The sequence below is a fragment of the Podarcis erhardii genome (assembly GCF_964252035.2).
Source record: "Podarcis erhardii genome assembly, chromosome: 3".
NCBI lineage: Eukaryota > Metazoa > Chordata > Lepidosauria > Squamata > Lacertidae > Podarcis > Podarcis erhardii.
Genome location: NC_138507.1, coordinates 71,354,655 through 71,382,531, shown reverse-complemented (window position 1 = coordinate 71,382,531; position 27,877 = coordinate 71,354,655). Strand labels below are relative to the sequence as shown.

At 39.0% G+C, this 27,877-nt stretch overlaps 1 protein-coding gene across 3 annotated transcripts in view; it reads left to right on the top strand.

Moving 5' to 3' along the window:
- PRKN (parkin RBR E3 ubiquitin protein ligase) overlaps positions 1-27,877 on the top strand; it is a 643,936-nt gene that overhangs the window by 214,916 nt on the left and 401,143 nt on the right. For all 3 annotated transcript variants that reach the window (XM_081855184.1, XM_081855182.1, XM_081855183.1), the window contains exon 4: positions 15,782-15,900. In XM_081855184.1, coding sequence (XP_081711310.1) covers positions 15,782-15,900 — 119 coding nt within the window. The remainder of the gene's footprint in view (positions 1-15,781; positions 15,901-27,877) is intronic.

Below are 27,877 nucleotides of genomic sequence, written 5' to 3'. Positions count from 1 at the left end.
ATGATACTAATGTGAATTTCTTTTTTAAAGATAGCAGAGTTTCTTCTATTAGAGTTAGTTGTCCCATTACAAAGAATTGTGGACTGCCATTTTCAAAGAGGAATCTCAGGTTGTTTGTTGTCATGGCAAAAAAGTGGATCCTTCTAAGCTAATATCACAGTTAAAAATAAATAAATAAATAAAAACTCCATTTGGTAGTAGCTTTCAATAGTATAATTGCATTTGTCGGTCTGTTTAGCCAACATTGTGATTTTGCATTGCAACAAAGTAAGACAACATTGACATACTGTGAAGATGTACCATGACAAATTGCCATGACATAGATATAGACATAATAATTTCTGTCTTGCTGGACATCTATTAAAGTGTCATTCTAAATAAATGAAAGAGATATTGATGGCTATAAGAGGGATTTTTATAGAACAAGCAGATCTTTTTTTAAAAAAACAACAACGACAAAACTGTGTCTCTCATCGATACAGCATGGTCTTTCTTTCTTTCTTTCTTTCTTTCTTTCTTTCTTTCTTTCTTTCTTTCTTTCTTTCTATTATAGTACAAAATGTGACATCCAAATGAATTATAGTTAAATCTCTCTTGGTCCATTTTTCTGAGCCTCATTATTTTCTTGAAAAGTAAATCATCTTTAAAAGCCGCTCATTTAAGAGAGGTTCTGTGTTAACAGGGCACCCTGGATGGAAAGAAATGCTGCAGATCAGTGTAAAATGCCTGTTATTGTCTAGACTTACGCTAACATAGAAGGTAATGAAATGTTTTTGCCTAGCTGAGGAAATTCTGTAGTTCTCTGATGGAGAGCCCTCTTATCAATGGTCATTTCCCCCCTTGCCCACATAATGATGTGATTCTCATTGGGAAAGGGAAAAGCTCAAATTACTTCAGTGTGGCCATGTATGCCTCAGGTGCACGATTAATATAACCAGTTCATGTGATTGCAGTGCAACTAGGCGCAAAATTAATTTAGGTAAAAATAGCTTTTCTTTGAAGAACAGCTGCTCTTTGGTACTGGTACTGGTGGGAGTGGGTGATGTCAGAGAGGGCAAGGGGGGGCAAGTGTCCCTCTCCTCAGACAAGGAGCTTACCCCCACCCCCTGCCACTGAATTCCTGTTAATTCTTCAAGGAAAGGCACAGTTCACATATACAAGTGCATTCATATATTATCATTTTTCAAGAGGCCAAGAGGCCAGTGGCAATCTACGGAGGGGAATGGGAAAGCATCTGATGTGAAGGAGAGAGAAGTAATTGAGGAGGCATGGAACCCCTGTTGTTGTTTTCTTGAGCACCTCTTGGTGTCCACCAGGCTGGGAATGGTTGCTATTTTATTATGCAATCACAGCTCCTCCTCCAATCACCCCGCTGAAAGGGTGGGATGCAGTCTCCGTTGTCATATAGTGTAATCATCCTATATTTAATGCTGTACTGTTTTTAACATTTGATTGGGAGCCGCCCAGAGTGGCTGGGGAAACTCAGCCAGATGGGTGGGGTATAAATAATAAATTATTATTATTATTACTCAAAATTATGAAAGTGTGCATAGAATTGTAGCCTTAGCTACCATGATGAATGTTATCTGGAGTGAGACATAGTCAAATCCTATATGTAAGCAAGAAAACTTACAGTTGATTTTTGTTTGTATTTGTCTTAGTGGAGTGTGGCTGGGGACACACACATTGTGGCTGGAGGTGGGGGGGGGGCAGCATTTGGAAATCTCCAGGACATGTGTACTGCCTTGCAAACAGTCCAATCAGCACTCCAAATGCACCCCCTCCCTGCCTCCAGCCACAATGTGTGTGCCAACCAATTCCCTCCTCTGTGATCTGGAGGCCCCAAGTACCACTTTTCTTGACTACTTCTAGTGAAATCTCTCCAGGTCCCTGTCTAATGGCTTCTCCAACTGCTGTTGTTTGTACAAACAACACAGTCCCTTTGCTGTTTTCTGTTCCCTGCCAACTTTCCTCCCACTTCAGGTGTGAGTGAGAAGTCATGTGTCATGCATATACTCCATAAAATATTTCGGAGAAGATTTTCCTGTCTAGTGTTGCCCTTTAGGGTCATGTACATGTGTGTGTTGCAGCTGAATTATAGGATTTTTCTCATGCGCTTCTCTGACATGCATGTGTGAGCGCAATTGTTTTGAAAAAGTGATTCAAATGAAATTAAATGAACAAGAAAAGACTCATCTATTCCTATGCCATATTTCCATACACATTCCTAACAGTTGATGGACATCTTGCTATCTACTAATAACATCAAAGGACAAAGAAGCCAAATGCTCAGTTTGTCTCTTGGTGTTGCCCTATAAATACATCTATATCTAGCTATGTCTAGTGTGCAACTCAAATATATTGATATGCAGATGTCCTTCTTTATGACAGTTGCCATGAATAGTTAATGCTGTCAGTTACGGCTTATTAAGAGTTTATAATACCATTCATAACATACTAACTAATTTATAAGCATGTCTGTGGCTTTTATGTTCTATCAAGTATTTATCACTGACCCTTACGAGGAAGTGTTACAGATTTTTCTGAATAATTTATATGTTTAATATAAAATTTAATGCTCCGGATTTCTGCCATGGCATTTATTTTCTTCCCCATATGAGTTATTCAGGGTAAGGAATATTTAAAACTCACTTAGATTGGTTTTGATCGTTCTCCCCCTTCCAATAATTTGCTGGGTGGTTTGCCACAATTTGATTCCCTTTAAAGTTCCTTCCCCTTTTAGGACATCTGCATAATCTTTCTTGTACAATATTCATTAATGATGGGTTAATACATACAAGGTTAGATTTAAGCCAACTATATGGTCCTATGCTGATGTAAGTCACTCCTCAAACCACTTATTCCCACCCCTGCCATTCAAGAGGCATAAACCTGTTGCTGAAGGGAAAGCTGTTGTATTCCATTTGTGTACCACTTCTTAATAAAAAGTGCTTCGTAGACAGTGTTAAATCAAGTTAAATTGTCATGTTATAACAATGCAAAATAACTTCTATAAAATCAAGAAGCCATTAACACTATATAATCAATTCATCTGCCAAGTATTTACAAGCAATCCAATAAACCTTCTCAAAATACTTCTACGTTGAGCAAAAGATATCAGAAAAACGATTTCATTTAGCTGCTCTAAGGGCCATTTAGAAGGTGGAAAATCTCACTTCCTTGGACAGCGAGTTCCATAAGGGATGGGGTGGGTGGGGCCTATCACCAAGAAGACTCTAGGTCTTTATAGTCACCCACCGTATTTCAGGCAGTTGAATCACATGTGGAAATACACCACTTTACTTTCAGGACCTCTCTTACACTGTGAAAGTGGAACAGCATTGTTGGTCTAGTACTTAGGATAATTTTAAGATTTTGTGGAGGCTTCTCTGTTTCCTTAACTGTTATTGGCAGCTCTGTGGCCCACCACACTTTTTTTTTTTTTTTTTTTTACGAAGTTTCTGTTTGTATGAAGCTACATGAAGTTGCCCCTGCCCAATTGCGGGCTGCTGTATTTACCCACTCTCACCCAAATAATGCCTCTGAAATGACAGTACATCCTGACACAGCATAATTCATTTCTAGACATGGGATGAATACCTGGACATTGGCAATTTCTTCTCCAGTTTCCATCAGAATTCTCCTGCATCCTTACCGGGGGCCAAAATTAAAGGGAAATTAAAGGGGAAAAAATCATTATTTAACTATGTGCGCATGTAGCCTATACAATGGTACCTCAGGTTACATATGCTTCAGGTTACATACGCTTCAGGTTACAGACTCCGCTAACCCAGAAATAGTGCTTCAGGTTAAGAACTTCAGTGAGCTTCAGGATGAGAACAGAAATTGTGCAGCAGCAGCGCAGCAGCAGCAGGAGGGCCCATTGGCTAAAGTGGTGCTTCAGATTAAGAACAGTTTCAGGTTAAGAACGGACCTCTGGAACGAATTAAGTACTTAACCTGAGGTACCACTGTACACTAATACCAATTTGACATCTTTCTGTTTTTGCCTGTTTGTCACCAAAACTACAGTGCATGCACAAGAGAAATATATCAACAAACTTGGGATTATCCTAAAATATGTACTACTACAAAAAAAGTCCCAGGCTACTGCAAGGGGTTGAACTAGATGACCCTTGCGGTCCCTTCCAATTCTGTGAGTCTATGATTCATGCTGTATGCATGCCTGCACCAAACATAATTGTGTATACTTTGTGGTACATTGCAATGTAATCTGCAGTGTTTTGTGTAAGGATGATATGAAGGGCTATATTGCCCTTGATCCTTTTTGACATCTTTAATTAAAGGCAGTGAAGAAACAAATTTAAATGTAGTCTGTATTAAAGTTAAATTATTCTAAAAAGGCAGCTAAGAGACCATTTTTCAGGCACTGGTCTTGGAAGTTAATTGGGTCTTACCAGCACAACCTTGGTCAGTCCTGGGACTGATTTATCCAGGTATGGAAAAAACAAGTTACTTGTCCTATCATACCTTAAGGAAACGTGTGCTTGATTTATTCCAAGTGAGGAATATAATCTTTGCTTTAAACTAAGCATCTAGAGTTACTGAGATACTGAATATTTATAAAAACAGAAGTTCCATTTTAAAAATCATTATATTCTATTGTTTGATTACAGCGAAAAAATGTAAGAACAGCACTCTTCACAAGAGGAATGAACGCGCAGCTGCTTCAAATGCTTTAGGTAGCTGTTTCAAGGTGTGTGTGTGTGTGTGTGTGCATGTGCGTGCATTCCTAGATAATACAGGCTCATTTTTTCTTGTCTTTCCCCACCAGGTGCACATTTATGTGTTTATGACCATGTTTAGCAAAGTGTATTTAAACAGAATATCAAGGACAACCTCTTTATCGTAGTCAAAATAATTGAGCAAGGAAATATGTTAGAAGGGACCACAAGGGTCATCTAGTTCAACCCCCTGCAATGCGGGAATCTCAGCTAAAGCTTCCATGACAGATGGCCATCCAACCTCTGTTTAAAAACCTCCAAGGAAAGAGAGTCCATCACCTCTCATGGGAGTCTGTTCCACTGCATAACAGCTCTTACTGTCAGAAAGTTTTTCCGAATGTTTAGTCGGAATATCCTTTCTTGCAACTTGAAGCCATTAGTTTGAGTCCTACCCTCCAGAGCAGGAGAAAACAAGCATGTTCACTCTCCATGTGACAGCCCTTAAGATATGTGAAAATGGCTATTGTATCTCACCTCAGTCCTCTATTCCAGGGTTAACATACCCAGCTCCTTCAAGCACTCCTCATAAGGCTTAGTTTTCAGACTCTTGATCATCTGGGTTGCCCTCTGCATACGTTCCAGCTTGTCAACATCCATCTTAAATTGTGGTGCCCAGAATTGGACACAGTATTCCAAATGTGGTCCGACTAAAGCAGAATAGAGTGGTACTATTACTTCCCTTGATCTGGACACTATTCTTCTGTTGATACAGCCTAGAGTAGTGTTAGCTCTTTTTTTTTGCTGCTGCATCACACTATTGACTCATGTTAAGCTTGTGGTCCACCATGACCCCTAGATCCTTTTCACGAGTACTGCTAATAAGCCAGATGTCCACCATCCTATATATGTGCATCTGCTTCTTCCTGCCTAAGTTCAGAACCTTACATTTGTTCCTATTGAAATTCACTTTGTTAGCTTGTGCCCAGATCTCCAGTCAGTTAAGGTCATTTTGAATTCTGATTCTGTCTTCTGTGGCACTAGCTACCCCTCCCAATTTGGTGTCATCTGCAAATTTGATGAGCATCCCTTCAACTCCTCCATCCCAGTCATTTATAAAGATGTTGAACAACAACGGGCCCTGGACAGAACCCTGCGGCACCCCACTTGTCACATTTTTCCAGGATGACAAGGAAACATTAATGAGTACTCTTTGAGTTTGGTCAGTCAACCAGCTATAAATCCACCTAACAGTTACCTCATTCAACTCACATTTTACCAGCTTCCTTGCAAGAATATCATGGGTAGTGATGTTAAACTCTTGAGAATAATCTTTTGGAGACTATTCTTGAGAATATTCTCAATTAATAGAAATATTAGAGAATTTTCATTTAAAATAGGAGTATAAATTTTAATGCATTGAAAATGATATAATTTTAATGGTCATGACTGGACCTAATGGTCAGGGGTCCCTTTACCTTTACCTTTAAACTTGTTCAGATGGCAATCGAAAACTGTATAGATACTTTTATTCAATGGGGCAATGCAGTGAATTTTTTGCACCAAACTTGAAATTGGAAATTCAATGTGAATCACTCACATTAATCACTAAGCCTGCCACATTTACCATCAATTTTGAATTCTAATTATGTTGCATATGTATGAAAAGTAGCTTTTAAAGTAAAAGAAATGTTAAAAAACCCTCAGGTCCACTACATGAGTACATTCTTTAATAAGCATATCTACATGGTACAGTATTTTCAGTGCAGCACTAATAGAATCAAGAGAATCAATATAAAGTTTAAGATAAATGCTATTATTTCCAGAAAATAAAACACAAATAATCTGTAATGACAAGTTACATAACATCAGAAATGCAAATTACTGTCTGCTTAGACAAGTAAGGCAACACACAACATATTTAAATTATAACTGATAAATTGTCACAAGAAAGAAATTTATTTAAAAAAATAGGCTTTAAGTAACAAGTCTCAAAATTATAAATTTATACTGACTCCTCAAACATCTTGAGAGGATAAGTCACCAGCTTCGCCTCCACTGGTAACAGAGTTTTCAGTTCCACACTGATCATCTGGGAGATCATAGAACAAAGTTGATGGTTGTATAAAATTCAATGAGCTTGTTAGAAGCTGTGTTTTCTTCTCTTCTAGGAGTCATGAGCTACATATGTAGGCTTTTCTGCTCTGTCTACAGTAAGCCTATTCCTTTTTGCTGAATGAATAACTCCATAAGTACTGAAGCTGAGTTCTGTTGCAGCTGTTGTTGGTGGCATATTTAAAATGTCCACAGCCACTCTTCGAACCAAAGCATGTTCCCTTCCACTGCATCCACTTTTTCAACATACTTCAATACATATGACTTGCTTAAAAAATCTTCCCTAGCACAATATGCTGCCAGCTCTGCCAAAATATCTTGTGTATCATTTGGTGCACCTGCTGATACTTTGAGATCAATGAACTCGGTACCTTGAATTTGTTCATCTCGTGATAAATGAATGCCATTATACTTGGGATCAAGTTTATTTGCAGCAAAGTGAATTATGCTGTTACACATAATTGTATAGACCTAGGTACTTTAAGTGTATAAAGCATTAAATCTACTTTCTGTAAAAAAAAATCACACTGTATGGCCAAGGGTTTGTTGTTGTTTAGTCGTTTAGTCGTGTCCAACTCTTCGTGACCCCATAGACCAGAGCACGCCAGGCACTATGGCCAAGGGTATAGAATTGCTAAGAATAAGGTCACACCAAAATAGGGGGGGAAAGCTATTACATATAGTTGAAATACATGGATTTCCTCCTTAATTGGAAGAAACCTCTGGCTGGTGAGACCCCCCAAATAAATAAATAGTAACTAGGAATCATGTTTGAATTTTATAGGTGGTAGTTGATTACCCTAATTCCAGAAGGTAAGCTTTTTGTGGAGGCATCTGAAAAGACAGAAGGTGGTATGCTGGCCTGTGAATACATTCTAAGTGTGATGAATGAATGCAAATAGTTCTATATTCATGCCAGAGGTGCACTAATATGCTCAAAGTAAATTGCTAAAATTAATGAAATAACATTTTCTTCTGCCTGAATTTGACATGCTGACATCTGCTAGGTGCATTATATAGACAGATATATGACTTTGGCTTCATGTCAACATTTCCTTTCTGAATGAGACAAGCAATATGATTAATAAGATACCAGCAGATACTTGTCTTGTGCTGCTATGTTTATTCCACGCTAGATCGTATGCCCTTACTCTTACCATAAGTACACTTTCTTTTGTTTATGCACACACTTGTTGTGTTGATTTTTACAGATAAAAGCATGGCCTGGTGATGCTAAGATGCAGTAGTTAAACAAAGTTGCATTTGACAAGTTTGAGCTGCTCAAAGTTTATTTTAGTAATGCAACAGAACCTGAAATAAGCTGACCAGGATCACTTTTGGTATTTAGTTGTGACTTGTCCTGAGGCGTTAGAGTGAAGGGTGTGTTAATAGTAGTAGTAATAGTAGTAGTAACAGTAGCAGTAGTATGTAATAAGTAGTAGTAGTAGTAGTAGTAGTAATAATAATAATAATAATAATAATAATACATCTGTGTGAGCTGTGTACATTGAAACACTTTCATATGCACATCTCTCTGATTTGATCTAGTTACTTTTATTCTGCTCCACCACCGAAGAGCTCAGGCAGGCCTGATACCAGCACCTGGTATCCTCAAGAAACAGACAGGCCAAGGGCCTTATTGGAGCCCATAGGTGCTGAGATATAGGCTGTGTAGTGAATGATGCTATATCAGGGTCACTATCGGAAATTTAAAATGGCGTCTTATAGCTGCCTTCTACTATCACAAAGTAACTTACCAACGAGCACATTGCTGACTGCCCTCTGAAAGTTGGAGCTGGTCTTTAGCTCAGGGCAACAGACATGGTTCTCTTCTTGCCTATTTTATCCTCAGAAGAACCTGTGAGGTAATTTAGGCTGAGAGACACTGACAAGCTCATGATCACCCAGACAACCTCACCTCCTTCAAGAAGAAATTGAGTATAAATGTGATGAAGAAAATGAATGTGTTTTTAAAAAAACATTTGGGGGAAAAATATTTTATTCTGTTTACTGTTGTAACTAGCAGGGTCCTGGAAGTTCAGTAATGAGCCTCTGTGGCTATGAGTTTTGTTACTGATCTAAAGAGACATTGGTACTGAGGGAGACTGAAGAGAACACACACACACACACACACACACACACACACACACACTTACATACAGTGGGACCACAGATTTACATTTGGGATATATGCTACTAAGCAACTTATCCAAATGTGGATTTTTACTCAGAACTGACAAGGTTACGTGTAAAAGATGGTCTCATCCTCTCCCACTCCTCACGTGCGCTGTTTCCTGACATTCATTACTCTACTTCTTTGGGCTGTGGTCTGTGTGTTTAAGTTTTGATCAAACAGGTAAATAATACAAATAATGAAGCCAACCCAGCAGAACAGTGTTTACCCTAACCCAGTTACAGATAGGTAGCCGTGTTGGTCTGCCATGGTCAAAACAAAATAAAAAAATTCCTTCCAGTAGCACCCTAAAGACCAACTGAGTTAGTTCTAGGTATGAGCTTTCGTGTGTATCTGAAGAAGTGTGCATGCACACGAAAGCTCATACCTAGAACTAACTCAGTTGGTCTTTAAGGTGCTACTGGAAGGAATTTTTTTATTTTGTTTTTACCCTAACCCAAATCATTATGTTTACAAAATAAGGAATTTTCTTTCTGTTTTTGAAAGACCTACAAAGGGATTGCTGTGAAGGAAATGATTTGCATTTATGCAACTCTGTAAAATTCAAATTTAGTCAGCGGAAGGATGGGGGATGGCTGGGGGTGGGGGGAGGTAGCCAACAGCAGTTGGAAGTAAATGGGATGAACAATCTGGATTCAAAAATGAAATTAGCCATGTGCATCAGAAACCAGCTGTTAGTTTCAGACTGAATAAATACAGCCCCAAACAGAGATTCAACATTTTCTAGCCAGTAACTGAGGTATTTGTACAATTCTTTCTCAGAAGTTTTAAAAACTAAATAGTTGGAGATGTGTTTTCTCTCATGGCTCTCATGTGTGCTTTGACCATTTGAATCAAATAAAAGCTGGCTGAGGCTTGTTTATTGTTTAAAGGATACCCACTTTTAACAGTGATCATTAATAGAATATTGTTAATTTCTGTACTTCAAAAGGAATGTTGGAATTATTTTAATGTCATGGTGCTGTTAATAACTTGGAATCATGTGATACTTTGATTTAACAGCCGTCTCAGCATATGGTTTGCAACAATTTCTTAAGTTAATTATATACCCATTCAAAAATAGTATACATTCTTACATATTTAATGTTACATTTAAAAAACAAAACAGAACTATGGAGACACTGTGGGTGCAAAAACCAACAACCCCCAAACCAAACCAAAAACAGACTCAGTGGGTGCTAAACAGAAAAAAGAAAAAGAAAAAGTATTCCAATCTGATGCCAAGATCTGTGCATTCAGATTATATTAGATATATTTGCATAGAATATGTGGAGTCTGAAAGATGGTAGGAAGGCAAGGAAGAATGCAATGCAAGAGACTCGCCATTTAGTCCCTTGGAAAGGGCTGAAATTAGACCCCTGCACTGGGTTGACAACAATTTTTCTACAGGGATGGGGTTGGCGTTATGCTCCTTCTGGCCACACATTTAAAGCATTGAGTTGTGGAGTCTCCTGCTCCATTTAATTTGGATGAATTGTGCAAACTGGGCATCCCCAGGGATCCCTGTTATCACAATGCCTTATATAATGTGGTGGAGAGAACTTAAAAAAATCCCTGCTGGATCAGGCCAGAGGACTATCTAGTCCAACGTCCTGTTCTCACAGTAGCCAACCAAATGCTTCTTCATGCTTGCTATTTCCCAGCAATTCGCAGGAGTGAACACGCTTGATCCACAAAATGATCCTAGAAAGATGAGTGTGTGAACATATTTTTATTATTTATTGAATTTATATACCACCCTATACCCAGAGGTATAGGGTATAGGGTGATACATACATAGAGGTAACAGAGTCTAAACCTAATGCTTCAATGGGAAACCCTACCTGCACGAGGTCATCTTTGGTTCTGTGATCTTTCACAAACTTGCCTGTATGTCAAGATAGTCTTGTTTAACAGAAGCTGGAATTCTCTACCATTCCACGCTGCACATTATCAACAAAACACAGTGATATTAGTGCATCTACAACATACACAGATTTTGTATATGTTAAGAGATTTCTGTCTTGCCCTCATTTCCTTCTGATCCAGTTCTATTTTGTATATCCAAATCAGATATCAATCTTTGCTATCAATTGACTGTGAAATGCTTTCTCCAGAGAGGCTTGACTCGGGCCTATGCTGATGACATTTCGTGTCCAGACCTTTTTAGTTCCCCAATTCTTTAATACAGACTCCTTTTATCTCCGAGAGGTTCTTATGCTGCTCTTCTTAGATTGTGGCTCCTGCTGCTTTTATGTTTTGAAATGCTTTTGATTGCATGTGTTTTATTTTGTGTTGTAAACTGCCCTAGGAATTGAAGGGTGGACTCTCCATTTCAATAAAAAAAACAAGTATCTATCTTTTCCTTTTGCAAGTATATGACATCGTATGAAACAAATAAGTGCTACTTCTGGCTCTAAAGGCAAATAATTTCTTCTTTATTTAAACACGTAGAAAAGACTTTACTTCCATTTCAGTACATTGTATTTAATTAATCCAGTCAATGCAAAGTTAAGTTTGTTAATATAATGATGCTTTCACCCATCATCTGCTATGGACAGGCTGATTTACCTAGGGATGTTAATGTACCAAATTAAATTACTGGCCTCAGGGAGGATTGGTTTTGAACTCTTTAGTTTAAACAATTGAATCAAATTAGTTTCCTTTGCCATTTTAATACTCATTTTTAAATCAACTCCTCCACTCCCAAAATTTGACAGCTTGGAAATAACATCCCTATTACATAGAATAATATATAATCTAGTTCAAACTAGAGCTCATTTGAAAGTTAGTGAAAACTTGCAATTTATTAAGGGCTTTTCCTAATAAATAATTGTTTTAATCATCATGAGGTACTGATGAATACAGTGGTACCTCAGGTTAAGAACTTAATTTGTTCTGGAGGTCCGTTCTTAACCTGAAACTGTTCTTAACCTGAGGTACCACTTTAGCTAATGGGGTCTCCCACTGCCGCTGTGCCACCACCTCACAATTTCTCTTCTCATCCTGAAGCAAAGTTCTTAACCCGAGGTACTATTTCTGGGTTAGCAGAGTCTGTAACCTGAAGCATCTGTAACCTGAAGTGTCTGTAACCCAAGGCACCACTGTAATGCACTGAGGAACAAACTGAATGTTACACTGTAGAAAGTATGAGAATGGTCTGGTAGCATATTCTCCTTTCTTTACGAAGTGTCCATGGGAAGCATTGCTTTGACATGAGCTCTGGACATACATTTTGAGAAGTAAACTTGGGTCTAGAATAGATCATTGGTAATCAACTGTGGGTGGGCAGAAGTTTCAGGGGGAAATGGGCTGGTAGGTGAAGGGTTAAGCATCTCCTTCTCCGCTCCTTTTGTTTTAAACACTCACTCTCATTAATGCCATGCAACTGAGAAGGGGCAGTCTAAGCTTTAAACTGTGGAGCTGCAGTCACCTGTAATTTGTCCCAGAGAGTGGCCAGAGCCTCACCAGGCAGTGTGAATGTTTATTGCATTTTCCCATGTCAGGGTAGGGCTTCCCGGTCTGCTCTGAGCAGATATTTAAGGGGATAATTCCTGCACAAAACCAGGAAAGCTGCAAGTATGGAGTGCTGCAAAAGAGCAATGAAATTTCAGACAAAAATGAATATTACTGTTGCATGTAAACCACAGTTGTTCTAAATACTGTTTGGGTAGAAGTGCGCAGCAGGCATGGTCTTCTGTGAGAGAGTTCCATGAGGGTTCTTGTCATATAATTGTCTAGTGATGGAGATTGCCCTATTTTGTCAGATACTCCTTTAGCCACAAAAGGCTTTAGGAGCTTCCATTGTACTCCAGTATCCCTATGTCTAGAACTGTCACTCCTTTACATCTGTCCATTATGAATATTTTCTCTATACTTGTGCTATTTGTTTTTAGTGTCTAGTGACCAGGATGGGTGATTGTCTTTTATATGTACTATAAGGCATTGAGTTATAAAAAAATCTGTCAAATGGAATGGCTGTGTGCTTTGGGTTAAAATGAATCTGGTGTGTTTAGTAACAAACACAGTGGTTCTTTAACGCCAGTCTTATATATGATTATATACCACACACACAGGGTTCAGTGTCACAGTCTTCACTCTGAGAGGATGATCAATGATACAGCAACAATTTATTGTTTTCCCATAAAACACAGACTCCCTCTCTCCCTCATGTGAAATGAAACACTACCTTGTGTATAGCACGTGTCTGTGCATGCACACACGTTTAGCACCAGAGTTTGCATGTAAAAATAAGATTTTTAGTTTTTAATTGGCCATTGCTGTATTTGCACATTTTAGCAGAGTGCCATTACTATAAAATATTAATGGAAAACTCCATGAAAATCCTATAGTGCCTGATTGAATGAGGAAAGACAAGGTTGTAAGGTTGATACTGCAGCAGTTCTAGTGATTGCTGGTGCTATGCCATAATTGCAATTTTCTGCATTAATACCACTTCAGAGTTGGTGTTGTGTTTGAGGCAGATTTATTTTCACCTCCTTTTGCCCCTGAAAACAAAGAGAGATAATCTCAATCAAGGCTGTTTGTGAAAAATTAGTCCTAACGATTCTCAGGGAACAGGGGCTGCTAATGTTAGATTAGGATTTGTGCAGCTTCTACGGCATAGTACATTCATGTTATTTTAATTTATTCTGATTGCTCTTGTACTCATTGCTGGAAATATTGCTCTCTACAGAAGCCCAATAACGTGGCTACAGAAGTGTGAGATTGCTACCAGTCCATCTGCATAAAGCAGCAGATGGGTCGCTGGAAATGTCCATTTACTCCCTTCTCAAATACCTGAGTGTGCCTCCTGTAGTGCTCTCACCATCTAGCAGCTATGCTGTGAGAAAGACAATTGACACGTTATTCCGGATCTCTGCACAGGTCCTGCTTGTTTGCAGGCTTCATCTACCTCTATTCCAGACATATTTCTGCTGTGTTAAGTTTAATGCTTGTGATTTCTTTTTAATAGTATTCATGAAAGAGACTGATGGCGCTGGGGCTTGAGCTTAGCCCAGTGGTAGCCCAGTGTTTTTGTGTAGGATTTTACGACGTACAGTAAATTGGAAATATGCCATAATTCACATATACACCACTCTTATCTTGCACATTATTTTTTTGTCAGAATTCTGCAGCTTATTGACAGTGCCAGTAAAACAGTGGTGTTCTGATGGGATAGAAACTACTCAGAAAAAAGAAATAAGAGCGTGGATGTAATATGTACACTATTGACTTAACAAATTCATGGTGCAATCCTATTGTTTACTCAAAAGTAAGTCCTGCTGTGTTCCTAGTAAATTTGTTTAGGATTGCAGCCTAACTTGAGGGAACAAAAATGGAGAGTATTTTGCATGCAAGGATGTCGTGAACATCCATAATACTACCCTTATTGCATGACAAATACTTTTTTAATTCTAAAAGACTGAAATTAATAGTTTTTGTTTGTTTTTTAAAAAATTGTGGTTCCCAAATAAAATGAACACAGTTGCCCCTCCTCATGCCCTCTTTTTATTCCACTGTTCGCTCAACTTAATGGCACCAGTAAATGTAGTTTACACCTTAAACTACAGGTAAATTAATTACAGTAACTCTGAGCCGGCTCACAACAAGAGCTTACCAGTCATATATTTAATGCTATCACGTTTTAAATTAGTCCAATAAATTGAAAAACCTGTAACTTGTCAACTTTTCTGTTTCATTCTGTGTCTAATGTTGAAAGATTGCCTTTTCATTAAGGAAGCAGTAAATTAACATTTGATAGCCTGACAGCTTTCAGTGCACACAAATGTGATTCTAGCATATTTTGGTGTGCTGAATTAACAGGGCCTGCCTCAGGATTTTGGTTGTCCATCAGGCAAGAATACAATCTTAATCAGCGAAAGGCTAAGCCAGTGGGGAAGGCAGACTAAGATAGTGCCGCTGCCCACCACCACCCCCGCCAGCATGACTTGTGAGATCAAACTTAGCTGCATGCAAAATTATTGATTTTAATTTTTAAAAATTCATCTCCAAACTCTTACCATGGTGTAATAAGCAGCCAGCTTCACCAGTGTCCATTATAGTACTTCCCAGGGGCAGAGCCTTGTATGGCTTTGTCCAGCTCCTTTGGGCATCCCCATTGGGCCACTTTGCATCTCAGCCAACAATCCATGCACTACCAAAAACAACATAGAGGGTAATTCTGTAAGTTAGTTCACCACTGTGTCCATCCAAAAGGAAGATGGAACTGGCCACTGTCATTCATGTCCTTTTTACCTCCAGGTTGGACTACTATGTAGGGCTACTCTTGAAGACCACCCAGAAACCTCAGTTGGCCCAAATTGTTGCTTTCAGATTGGTAGCAAGGCCTGGCAGTGTGGGTGGCTTTTTTCATCCAGAATTCACTGACACTGAGTTCTGGCACCTCTTTGGTGCTTTCTAGCAGCTCTTTAGTTTGGGGCTGTGCGCCAGAGGGTGGCATGGCGCTTGGGACTGCGTAATGCGACAATCGGGTTGTTGTGGCAGTCGGGTTGGCCTTTTAAACTGTGTGTGGAAGGGGGTATTTTTATTGTTTGTTATTATGCTAGATCTTTTTGTGCATTTTTTTATGTTGTAAACCACTCTGTGATCTTTGGATGAAGGGCAGTATAGATATTTAATAAACAACAACAGCTGACAGGTATACAGAACAAGAATGTATTTCATCATTCTGTTTTATAAGTTTCTTAAATAGTTGTCTACTTTAATTCCAGTAAATTTGGGCCCCTATAATTCTCTCTGTCTTGCTATTATGACAAATTAAGGCTTTGGCTTTTCTTTCTTACAAACAGGTGCTGCTAACTACAACAGGTTTTATGTTTTCTGCAAAAGTTTCTGCCAAGCTGTGAAACCTGGAAAGCTTCGGGTCCGCTGCAAAACTTGCAAGCAAGGGACACTGACTCTGGCAAGGGTAGGCAAGCATTTTTATATTTTATATTTTTCAAAAGCATATTGAGAACTTTGAAGTGATTGGCTAGTAAATATTGTGAAGAAACTCTGAATTTGGTGGATATAATGTTTTGTCTATCATTTGTCTATTTATAATACCCTTCCTAGGGAGGTCCTCCTGGTGCCTTTGTTTTTAGTGTTCAGTAGCGAGCAAAACTCTTTCTAAACTCTTTCTTGTGCACTTGTCCGATTCAGTTAGCTTGTTCGGCTCTGGTTGATTATTGTTCAGTTTCTCATATTTTGTTTCCAGTCTTTGTGATGAGTTTTATTTTCTTTTATTGCTTCTATGTTGTGATTTGGACTGTTGTTTTATTTACAGATAGGTAGCCGTGTTGGTCTGCCATGTTGGTCTGTTGTTTTATTGTAAGCTCTTCTAACCATTTCTTGGTAGGGGGTATAAAACAATATTTTAATGACAACAGCTCTTGTGGAGGGGGTGCTTCCAAGAAAATATAAAGGGATTTGTGATCATATAGCATACAATAGCATCTGGGCAGGCAAGGGGGAAGGGGGCTATAAATAGTTTAATAAGGACACCTCGGTGGGTTGTTCTTCCATGAAAACACAAAGAAATTTGTGATCATGCAATATGCCACAGAATCCTGGAAAACAATTAAAGTTTGAGGGTAGGTTGTACATAAGTTACAAACCAGTAATTTTAATTAGATGTTTAAATGATAAAAGTTTTTCCCTTCCACACCTATTCCAAAAATAAATCTCACTACAATGGAATATGTGTCACAATAATGAAGAAATAGATCCTCTGAGTATGTGCACAGAGTGCATTTCCATCACCATTAAATCAACTCTAAATTTTACAACTTTCCCCTGCAGAACTGGGTTTGAGAAGCAGGGGAGTTAGTAGGCTCAAGCCTTGGCATCATTTTTCAAAATTAAGCACCACAGTGTTTTCAGAAACAATAAACATCAAAAATTTATTTAAGGCATTTTAATAGGGCTCAGCCTGATTTATGGCACACAAGTGAAGATCACCAGTGAAAAAAACCATACCCATTCTTAAGCAGAATTCAAGAACACTGCACCTCTTCAGCCAGACCAGCTATCTGGATTTTTTAAAGACTTATTTCTGCTTGAGGAGAAAAGAGAAAACTATGTACGTGTTCATTGCAACCAGACATGAATGCCAGCAGTTTTGTAAGCAAAAGTTAGTGGTCCGAAGCACAAAAGCCTCTCAAGAACTGCTAAGAGACTTCTTTTTGGCCAAATATTCTTATACTTTCTCCTTGTCATTTTCAACCTGCTTCCAATCTTTTGCTCTTTGGGAGAGGAATGCAGCTGCCCTGCTTATTACTCCAGCAAAGGAAAAGGGACTGGAAATCAAAATGTCTTCATTTGAAAATATTTTAGGACATCTTTCTACGTACAGTACAGCTCATCCAAGGTGGCTCACGTAATAAAAATTCAATGTAATATCTACAAGTTATAAAACAGGACATATAATATGTAGACGTTTGGTTTCTATGTTTGTTTTTCTAGCACAATGAATAATATGTCACTATTTAGTGTAGCTATTTCCCCTCTGAATTAACAGAACTAGAATTGCTAAAGCTCACAAATGCAGCAGGTGGGATTCAACCGCCAAGTCACATCAGTGGAAGCTTTGCACAAGCGCCTCTGCCTGCTCAACCTCTCCTTCCCCCTGAAATTGGCTGTTGTAGGAGAATCCCTAGAACAGCGTGTAAGGAGAAAGGAGAGGGGATCATTCTATCCAATGAGCTGCAGTGCTTGCACAGACAGAGAGATTGTAGCAGCGCAAGGTTGAATTCCAACTCAGAGGCCAAAATTCAGTTCTGTACATAAAAGTAAAACTGAAAGATGCAGTCTGCATTGATTTTCTGTTTCTCTCATAGCTTTCATTGACTGTTTCAACTTTTGTGTATGTTTTGGTAATTAGAGGTTTCCACAACATCTAATACATCTATAGATTTACTGCAATCCTTTGTTATTGGCCTGTTTTCATGCCTAAAACCATCTGCTCAGCAGTTTTGCAAGTTGAGTATTGGCTTGGCTTACTTTGAAATTGGCATTTGATTTCTTTTTCTTTTTTGTATCGACAGTGAAGCTGATTATTCCTAAACTCTACATGTAAATATTTCCTCATAAGAAAGGGACCTTTAAAGCAGAGATGGAGGCGGATTTTACCTGGTCTTCATTTCTAAGCTAGTTTGCCTGATCCACATGTCCTGGAATAATACTCAGATCAGAATATAATTTTGGATTTCATGTTCCATTTAGTTTTATGATGTAGTTCTTGACTCTAAACATATACTAAAACATATTTTACAATGTGTATTTTAGGCTAAAGTATGCTTACAGTGTGAACATTAAAATAAAATGAGAATTAAGTACACATTTCCATGTTATTATTATTATTAGTATTATTATTATTATTATTTAAAAATGTTGACAGATTAATGCGGAAACCGGGTGAAATTATCTTATGAGAACATATGAAACTGGTACAGAAGGCAGCCTTCTCCAACCTGGTGCCCTCCAGATGTTTTGGGCTTTGACCTGCCTGTGGTGGCTGGGGCTGACGGGAGTTAGAGTCCAAAACATCTGGAGGATGCCAAGTCAAGAGTTCCCCTGGAGAAGGGATCTAGGGAGGATACAGGGAAGCACAAATTGGTTGGCTTAACGTCTGCCCTGCCCCCTTGTTAAAGTGGCCTTTGGGGCAGAGCTCCTGTTCCCCACCCCTATACAATGGCAAGCCCAGTATGCCATACTCAGTTGAGTGCAGCACCTTCTTAACTGATGCTTCAGATAGTACCTTTTAAGAGCAGTGTGATGGAGGCTGTGTTGCACATGGGGCATAGAATTCATTTCACTATCATCCCTGGTTCAAGAAAAATTGGCAGGTTTTTGCACTACAGTCATACCTCAGGTTGAATATGCTTCAAGTTGAGCGCGTTCGAGTTGTGCTCCGCGGCAACCCGGAAGTAACGGAGTGTGTTACTTCCGGGTTTCACCACTCGCACATGCGCATACACTCAAAATGACGTCACACGCATGTGCAGAAGTGGCGAAAAGCGACACGCGTATGCGCAGACGTGCCATCGCTAGTTACGTTTGCTTCTGGATGCGAATGAGGCTCCAGAACAGATCCCGTTCGCATCCCAAGGTAACACTGTACATGAAAAACCTGCTGGACCTGTTTGACCAGACACGATAACAGGATCTTACTTATTTGCGCCATCTTTGCCTCAAGTTTTTTTCTTTTTCTTTTTCTTTTTCTTTTTCTTTTTCTTTTTCTTTTTCTTTTTCTTTTTCTTTTTCTTTTTCTTTTTCTTTTTCTTTTTCTTTTTCTTTTTCTTTTTCTTTTTCTTTTTCTTTTTCTTTTTCTTTTTCTTGTAAGCAACATATAATACTTTCTGTGTTTTTAGCTTTTACTACTTTATCTGTAAGCCACCTTGAGTCGCAGTCTGGGGAAAAGGTGGGGTATAAATAACCATGGTAACAAGAACAACAAAACCCCTCCAGTGTCTTGTGCTCACCTTCATGTATGTCACCACAGTACACATATCTTGTTTCATAGGTAACATGGCAGAACATAAGCCAGCATTTGTTTCAATTATGCTCTTTTATTGGCATGAAAGAAAAACCTGTGTAAAATCCACATAAAATGTTGGGCAGCATTAACTTTCTTAGGCAACTTAATCCCTTTTGGGCTGGTAAGCTGGGAACAGACAACTTAATTGAATTGAACTTCACAAACACGCTCTTTTTCCGGCAGGAAGACTGACATTTTAAACATTCATAAGTAACCTTACTTTAAAACCCTCTTTAACTGTCATGCCTATTTGCATATTATTATTTTAAAATATGTTAGGAATGAATTTAGCATTTACAGAATGAGAGGAAAGTTAAAGAATCTCTTTTTTATACAAGAAAATTATTGATGACTTGAAGGCTGAATTTTATGAGTATTTCATGACTTACTGCTGTATGAGAGATTTGTTTGGAACTGGGTTTCATGATCAGGAAGCATCACTAGCAGTGCAAAGAAAGAGGCACATTAAGAGTCCTGGATTATACCAAGAAATATTGATAACTCAAGTCTTGCCAAGAGTATCCTCAGACATGCAAAGTTAGTCCAGAAGCAGTAAGTGCAAGTGAGTTTTCCTTCTGGCTTTCAAACGTATTCTTACAATGTTAAAAACTGTAAAATCATTGTGGCTGGTTTGTGCACTGTGCGCATTGTGTGCTCCTCATGTATTGTGTGCTGATGCTTGTTGATATAAAGGCTGCTTGGTATGGAAAGGCCACTAGGTCCCCCCTTGTGCTCCTTGCCCTCTCTGTCTATCTTGTATATTTGTAACAAAACAAAACAAAAATTCCTTCCAGTAGCACCTTAGAGACCAACTAAGTTAGTTCTAGGTATGAGCTTTCGTGTGCATGCACACTTCTTCAGATACACTGAAACAGAAGTCACCAGACCCTTCTATATAGTGAGAGGGTGGGGAGGGGTATTACTCAGAAGGGTAGTGGGAATGGGTGATTGGCTGATAGGTGTGGTAAACCTGTTGACAACTGTTAATGACTGCAATTGGTCTTATAGGAAAAAGCAAGGGGTGAGATGGCTAAAAATAGCTTTATCGTGTATAATGAGATAAGAATGCAATGTCTCTATTCAGACCAGGTCTCTCCATGGTTTTAAGTTTGGTAATAAGTTGCAATTCAGCAACTTCTCTTTCCAGTCTATTTCTGAAATTCTTTTGTAATATGACAGCTACTTTGAGATCTTGTATAGAATGTCCTGGGAGATTGAAGTGTTCTTCTACTGGTTTCTCTGTTTTGTGATTCCTGATGTCAGATTTATATCCATTTATCCTTTGGCGTAGGGTTTGGCCTGTTTGTCCAATATAGAGGGCTGAAGGGCACTGTTGACATTTGATGGCATACAGAATGTTAGAAGATGAGCAATTAAATAGTCCTGAGATGGTATGTTTGATGGGGCCACTAATGGTGTTGTCCAGGTGTATGTGGCAGCAAAGCTGGCATCTGGATTTATTGCAGGCTCTGGTACCAGTGTCCATTTTAAGTCTGGTTTTTGTATTATTGTGGGTGAGGAGGGGTGGCTTGATAAACTTAAAAAAGGATTAAACTCTTTAAAAAAATTCAACACCATAAAACTCAATGCAAAGCATAATTGGCAAAATTGAAAATTTCCCTGCAAAGCTTGACTGAATTGTGTGTTAATGCTAGGTAGAACTCCTAAAGCTGCTCATATGCTCTTTTGCAAGCCATGCAGTTGTAAATCTATACCTGACTTGCAGGTGGGTGGGAGGTTGTGATCTAAAGGCAGTTGAGCATTGTACTAGTCACAACGCTGGTGTGTAAAAAGCAGAGGCATACATGTTGTTTCATAAGTAAAAAAAAACCCTCAACAATCTACAGTTGGGTAATACCTTTTTAGGATCAACCAAAATGTCACAAAAGTGTGGCAAACTATTGAGTTTTATTTTTTCCCTTTTTTTGATTTTTTTTATTTTCAATGCAGAATCATAACAAAAATTACAAATTACAATGAATCCAAAATAATACTATACAAACAAAAAAACCGGAACATACAAAAAAAGGGGGGGGACAAAGGAAACAAAGCTAAACTAAACAAAAATGAAAAAGCACACATCTACAGAAAAAAACCATATCATTACGTACATAAACACAATTTGACTTCCTTCCTTTGTTCTAAGACCTCAAAAAATTTACTCTTACTGTATTGTTGTGTCTAATTAGATTACTTCCACCTTTGTACTGTTTTTTACACCATTTTTCTTTTTCTTTAACCCTGTAAAGCATCATTCATTACATACCAATATACTTACTGACCAAACTGCGGGAGGCAGTGGAAGACAGGAGTGCCTGGCGTGCTCTGGTCCACGGGGTCACGAAGAGTCGGACACAACTAAACGACTAAACAACAACAACAACATACTTACTCCAGAACAATGTTTTTTCATATACTCTTTAGCACAACCCCATTCTTTTAATAATTTCTGGTCCGATTGTCCCCTTATGTAAGCTGTGAGTCTTGCCAGATTTATGTATTCACAAAATTTAATTTGCCAATCTTTCACTGATGGAATTTTTCTGCCTTTCCAGTTTTTAGCTATAAGCATCCTGGCAGCTGTTGTTGCATAAATGAATACTTTCCTTTGATTTTCGGGGATATCATCTGTAATTAAACCTAAAAGGAATGCCTCCGGTTTTTTACTGAAAGATATTTTAAATATCTTTTTGAGTTCTTTATAGATTTCATTCCAGAATTGTTTAATAGGTCGGCATTCCCACCACATGTGAAACATTGTTCCTATTTCTTTTTTACATCTCCAACAGGTATTCGATTTTAATTTGTAAATTTTAGCCAATTTTACCGGAGTTAAGTACCATTGGTACACCATTTTCATAAAATTTATTGTATAACATGCTGTGAATTTAATATCATATTTCCATATAATATATCCTATATCACATGCCCAAAACTATTGAGTTTTCTAAAACTCTTCATCTGGCAAGATGTTACACAAAGCAAGGGGTGAGGGAGATGGGGTGTGTGTGTGGGAAGCAGTCAAATAGAAAAAAAATAGGTTGACGTAGCCATTAGGTCAGTTGTGTGTTCAGTTCCAAATTAGAGACGGCAGGTTGAATAAGTTCCTACCAAGTGCTACATATAAAGGTAAAGGGACCCCTGACCATTAGATCCAGTCGCAAATGACTCTGGGGTTGCAGTGCTCATCTCGCTTTATTGGCTGAGGGAGCCAGCGTACAGCTTCTGGGTCATGTGGCCAGCATGACTAAGCCACTTCTGGCGAAACCAGAGCAGTGCACGGAAACGCCGTTTACCTTCCCGCCATTTACCTTACCTATTTATTTACTTGCACTTTGACTTGCTTTCGAACTGCTAGGTTGGCAGGAGCAGGGGCCAAGCAATGGGAGCTAACCCTGTCGTGGGGATTCAAACCGCCAACCTTCTGATCGGCAAGCCCTAGGCTCTGTGGTTTAGACCACAGTGCCACCCACGTCCCAGTGCTACATATAGCAGTGCCTAAATCCATTCTGACATTCGTTCAAATTTCCATCTGATATTTTCCATTCTTCTGCAACTGGTTTATCGTCTTTCTTCCATTTTGCCTCCCACTGGTACAGAAATATACATTTTTTTACATATATTGTAATGCAACAGACATGCATATCCATGCCACCAACAACTATAACAGATAGTTCGATGTAATGTGTGCTTGTTAAACTGAAACAGATATTTGTGATAGGGCTAGAATCTTCTATTTGTGTTGATATGTTGTCTTGATTTTATAGGGTTGTGCCCTTTGGAGTCATAATTGCGCCAAAACAATTGCTAGCTAGCAGCATGATTGTTTAGCCAAATAGTTTTTCTTAACTCAAATACAGCACCAATATGCTTTAAGAGATTTGGGCTGAGGGGAGGAATTAAACCAGAGAAGCTTATTTGTTTCAGATTTGAAAGTTTTCACATCTTTCATCAACTTGATAGAAAACGATCATTTAAGCTGCTCCTCAACATGACTTAGCCTGTTCTTATAGACTTTTCACACTTCCTTTTCAACAACACACACTGATTTGTTTCTATATAACACTACGAATTGCAACGCCATAAACACACAGATTGGGAAAAGCTGACTTGCCTGTCACTACCATTAAAGTGTGCCTGTGTGAGCAGCATTGACAAGTTGCTTTGCATATGATATAACAGCAAGGGTTAAATGTAAAATGAAAACGGAAGAATGTTGGACAAGAAATCCTGGGTGCTGCAGAGCAAGATATTTTCTTTGTAAAGCCTGTTGGTAAAGAAGCAGACCTAGGTTATCAAACTAACTGTGGGGAGGGACATAGGGATTTGATTAGCCACTGTGGGAAACAGGAACATGGATTAGATAGGTCTTTGGACTTTTATCAGCAGGACTCTTCTTGTGTTTTTATGTTCCTGGAGGGAACCTGCAGGACTATGGTGGCAAGCCAAGAGGGATGGAAGTTTTGAGAGAGTAACAGGGCAGCTGCAGTATAACAAGTAACGGGTTTGAGAGGACAGCAAGTCCTCCAAGACACTTGCTCTCTCCTTTTATCCCCCCCCCCCCCCAAGATCTGAAGTAATAACTTTGTAAGTACAGTGGTACCTTGGGTTAAGAACTTACCTTAATTCGTTCTGGAGGTCCGTTCTTAACCTGAAACTGTTCTTAACCTGAGGTAACACTTTAGTTAATGGGGCCTCCCGCTGCCACCGCGCCACCAGAGCACGATTTCTGTTCTCATGCTGAAGCAAAGTTCTTAACCCGAGGTACTATTTCTGGGTTAGCGAAGTTTGTAACCTGAAGCATCTGTAACCTGAGGTACCACTGTAACAACTTGAGGAAGTAACTGATTAATTCACAGTTCCAGTCAATGCATGGTGTAGATTCTCTCAGTCTTTCTCTCTCATAAGTCTAGAACTTAGTACCATCCTATGTTAAAAAAAAAAAGGTAAATGACCCCTGGACAGTTAAGTCCAGGAGATTTTGGAACATACAAAAGGAACAATTTGTTCACATAGCACATAGTTAAGCAGTTGAAATTGCTACTGCAAGATGCAGATGATTGCCAACGTGGATGGCTTTAAAAGGGAACTAAACAAATTCATGGAGGATAAGACTATCAGTGGCTATTAGTCACAATGGCTATGTTCTACCCACTGTTGGAGGCAGTATACCAGACGTGCTCTCCTTCCAGAAAATGTAATACAAAAATTAACAATGACTTAGTTTGTTTCTAAGGTCAGAGAGCTCTTCCTTAGTAGTGGAAAGCCACCAAGAACACCTGCGTGCCCTCAGTGCATTGCTACTGTCTGTTACTGTTCCTCTTCATCTTAAAAGCTGCAGTAAAAGAAGAAGAAGAAGAAGAGTTTGGATTTGATATCCCGCCTTTCACTCCCTTTAAAGAGTCTCAAAGCGGCTAACATTCTCCTTTCCCTTCCTCCCCCACAACAAACACTCTGTGAGGTGAGTGGGGCTGAGAGACTTCACAGAAGTGTGACTGGCCCAAGGTCACCCAGCAGCTGCATGTGGAGGAGCGGAGACGCGAACCCGGTTCCCCAGATTAGGAGACTACCGCTCTTAACCACTACACCACACTGGCTCCCAAACACAGGACTCAGCTATACAGCTGCAAATAGAACGTTTTAAATGTGTTGTAAAGTGCAGTATACAAATGTGACACTAGATGGCGATGGTGAGCTATGGCAAATTCATTTTTTAAAAAAAGCATTTTCACAGCGTTTTTTATATGTGTGTAGATTCCCCCACAGTCTCTAAAGTGTTTCTGCTTAAGTGAAGTTTACATTTGTTGAGTGGTTATGAGGACCACAGTAATGGTGTCTTTATTTAGCTTGTAGAAACCAAAAATTATGAATTCACACAACCAAGTTATGACTAGAATGCAACAATTTTAGTCCAGGTGAACTCAGTGAAAGTTGCTTCTGAGTAAACTAGCACCACAAAGGCCTGCCTATTTATCTATACACTCAAAACACATGGCTCTTAAAATGTAAATGAAGCACTTTTTATGTACTATAAATCTTGCAGAGTAAACCATTCAAAAATTACTCAGAAGGGAAATCATTTTTTTAAGCAAGAGTTGTACATTTCTGCTTGTAATTCATTAAGTGAGTTGGGTGAGCAAGTCCTATGAATGATTTATCATATGAGGCAGCTGAGTGTAACACTTGGGTGTGAACAAAATTATATACTTTAAAATGTTTCAAAATTTGGACAAATACCAGTTCTTTCAGGCAAAGAGAGAGGGGAGAAAAATGCATTTAGTATTTCACCTGATCATAACATAATGTGAAGCAAACCTTTATTGGAAGGAGCTTGGAGCAAGTTTCTCTATGCTAGGTGAGAACTGTCAAAATGGAAGAGGAGAAAAATTAAAGTAGCTAATTTACTTGCAGAATAATTTTTCCAGAAGCAAATAACATTTTGGATCCAGATGACTGGCTATATAAATAAAATATTTTTTTAATAAATGCACAGCCAAGAACAATGATGTGTTTCCTTTTTCTCATGACTGTCTGAAGAGCGTGCTACCAATGTTTAAGATCATAGTTCCAAAGCTCACCAGTTTCACTGATAGTTAACTTCTAAAAGAATACTTCGTTCTATTCTGAGGGAGGAAATAAGTAGCACTTGTATTGATTTACTGTAAGTTAGTGTGTTGAGTGCTCAAAACGCCAGCCAAAAATCTACAGCCACCATCTTCTGCTGGAGTCTAGGGTTACTAGACTCGTGCCTTTAGTGGCTACCTTTAATATACAGAAAAGTAGCATATTGTGCTTTCCCCATCATTTACTCTCCATGCTAAGCTGAGTTTCACTTCTCTGATTGTAGGGACTTGTCAGGGTTGACCATATCATGAGCCATTTGGAGGCTGTCTGCCTCTTTATGATAGATGCAGTCAACACCAGCCACTGATATGGCCTCTCCTCTCCTGTTTCCTTCAGAAGCCATTCCGGGATACCAATGAGAGGCTTACCCACAAGGCAGCACCAGGCAGCTCATGAGCCAGCTGAAGGGCTCACAGAGGAAATGGGTTTAATAACCGTGGACAACCTGAGAGAGGAGAGCATACATGAAGTTTCACCAAAGAAGGATAAGGTTGTGAATGGCAACTAGTCTTGATGGTTGTGCTCTACCTCTACTATGGGAGGCAGCAGGAATACCAGTTACAGGGAATAAGAAATGTGGAGAGTGCTGTTGCCCTCTGGTCCTGCTTGCACACTTTCCATAGACATTTTTTTGGCCACTGTGAGTACAGGATGCTAGGCTAGTTGAATCTTTGGTCTGATCCAGCAGGACTTTGATTGCGTTCTTATGCAAGCCTCTGGATCACCTGAAGATACTATGAAGGAGTCACCCCCAGAATCTAAAGAAAGATCTTCATCCTCAGGCTGGTATAGAAGAGAGCTGATGCCCCTCCCAGATGGCCTGTGAGTCATCTGAAAGTGAGCCTTGTGCATATCTCTGCTTAATAACCCAAGTCTCAATACTGCCAAAGTTGTTTCTTTCGAAAGTTTACTTATGACAGTTGCTGCTGAGGTTCATATGTCCCTGGGCAAACTAATCGCCTAATTTGTTTGCTTCATTAAAGTAAAGACAGATTGATGTTTCATTGGCAATATTCCCTAGATGGTTCTGGACACTGAAAATCTATTATGTAATGGGGAAAAGGGGAACCAGCATTTTAATTATGAATGTAATTGCATTATAGAACAGGAGGTGGTCTATGTTTTAAGTAACAGTGGGGCTAAAATTAAAAATAAGCACACTGTTTACTTAAAGAGCAGTTTGCATTAATTCCAGTTAATCAGTGCAAAAGCATATGAGCATCTCTTTTGTCATGTGTTGCTGGCCTTAGGCAAATAGCCAGTCATTTTGAGAGGTTTTTGAAAGGTTGTTTTGCTTGATGATTGTCAGGGCCTGAGGGACAATCTAGCCTGAGATGGAAAAACCCAGTAAATTACATGACATAGTTGTTTGGAAGGGATGAATCATGTTTCATTTTAAAATCCTCTTTTAGAAGCTTCACCCACACAGAGGTATTGATATCAAACTAGAGCTCACAGTTTCACCTGGGGCTGATTTAATAAGTTTGTATGGGACAAAGTGTGGGTCCAGACAAATTAAACTTAGAACTTTTAAACCTTTTGGTTCTGTAAGTTAATGAATGAATACATATGCTTAGGACAGAGGTTCTCCAAAGACATTGGTGGGGGGGGGGGCTAATACAAATGCAGGTCAAACCAGAAGCCATTAGAGCCACTCAGAGTGATTCATAGGGTTATCTTTCAGTCATAGTACCTGTAAAGCACTTGCCATGATTCTGGCTTTGGAATTATGAACCTCTTTCCT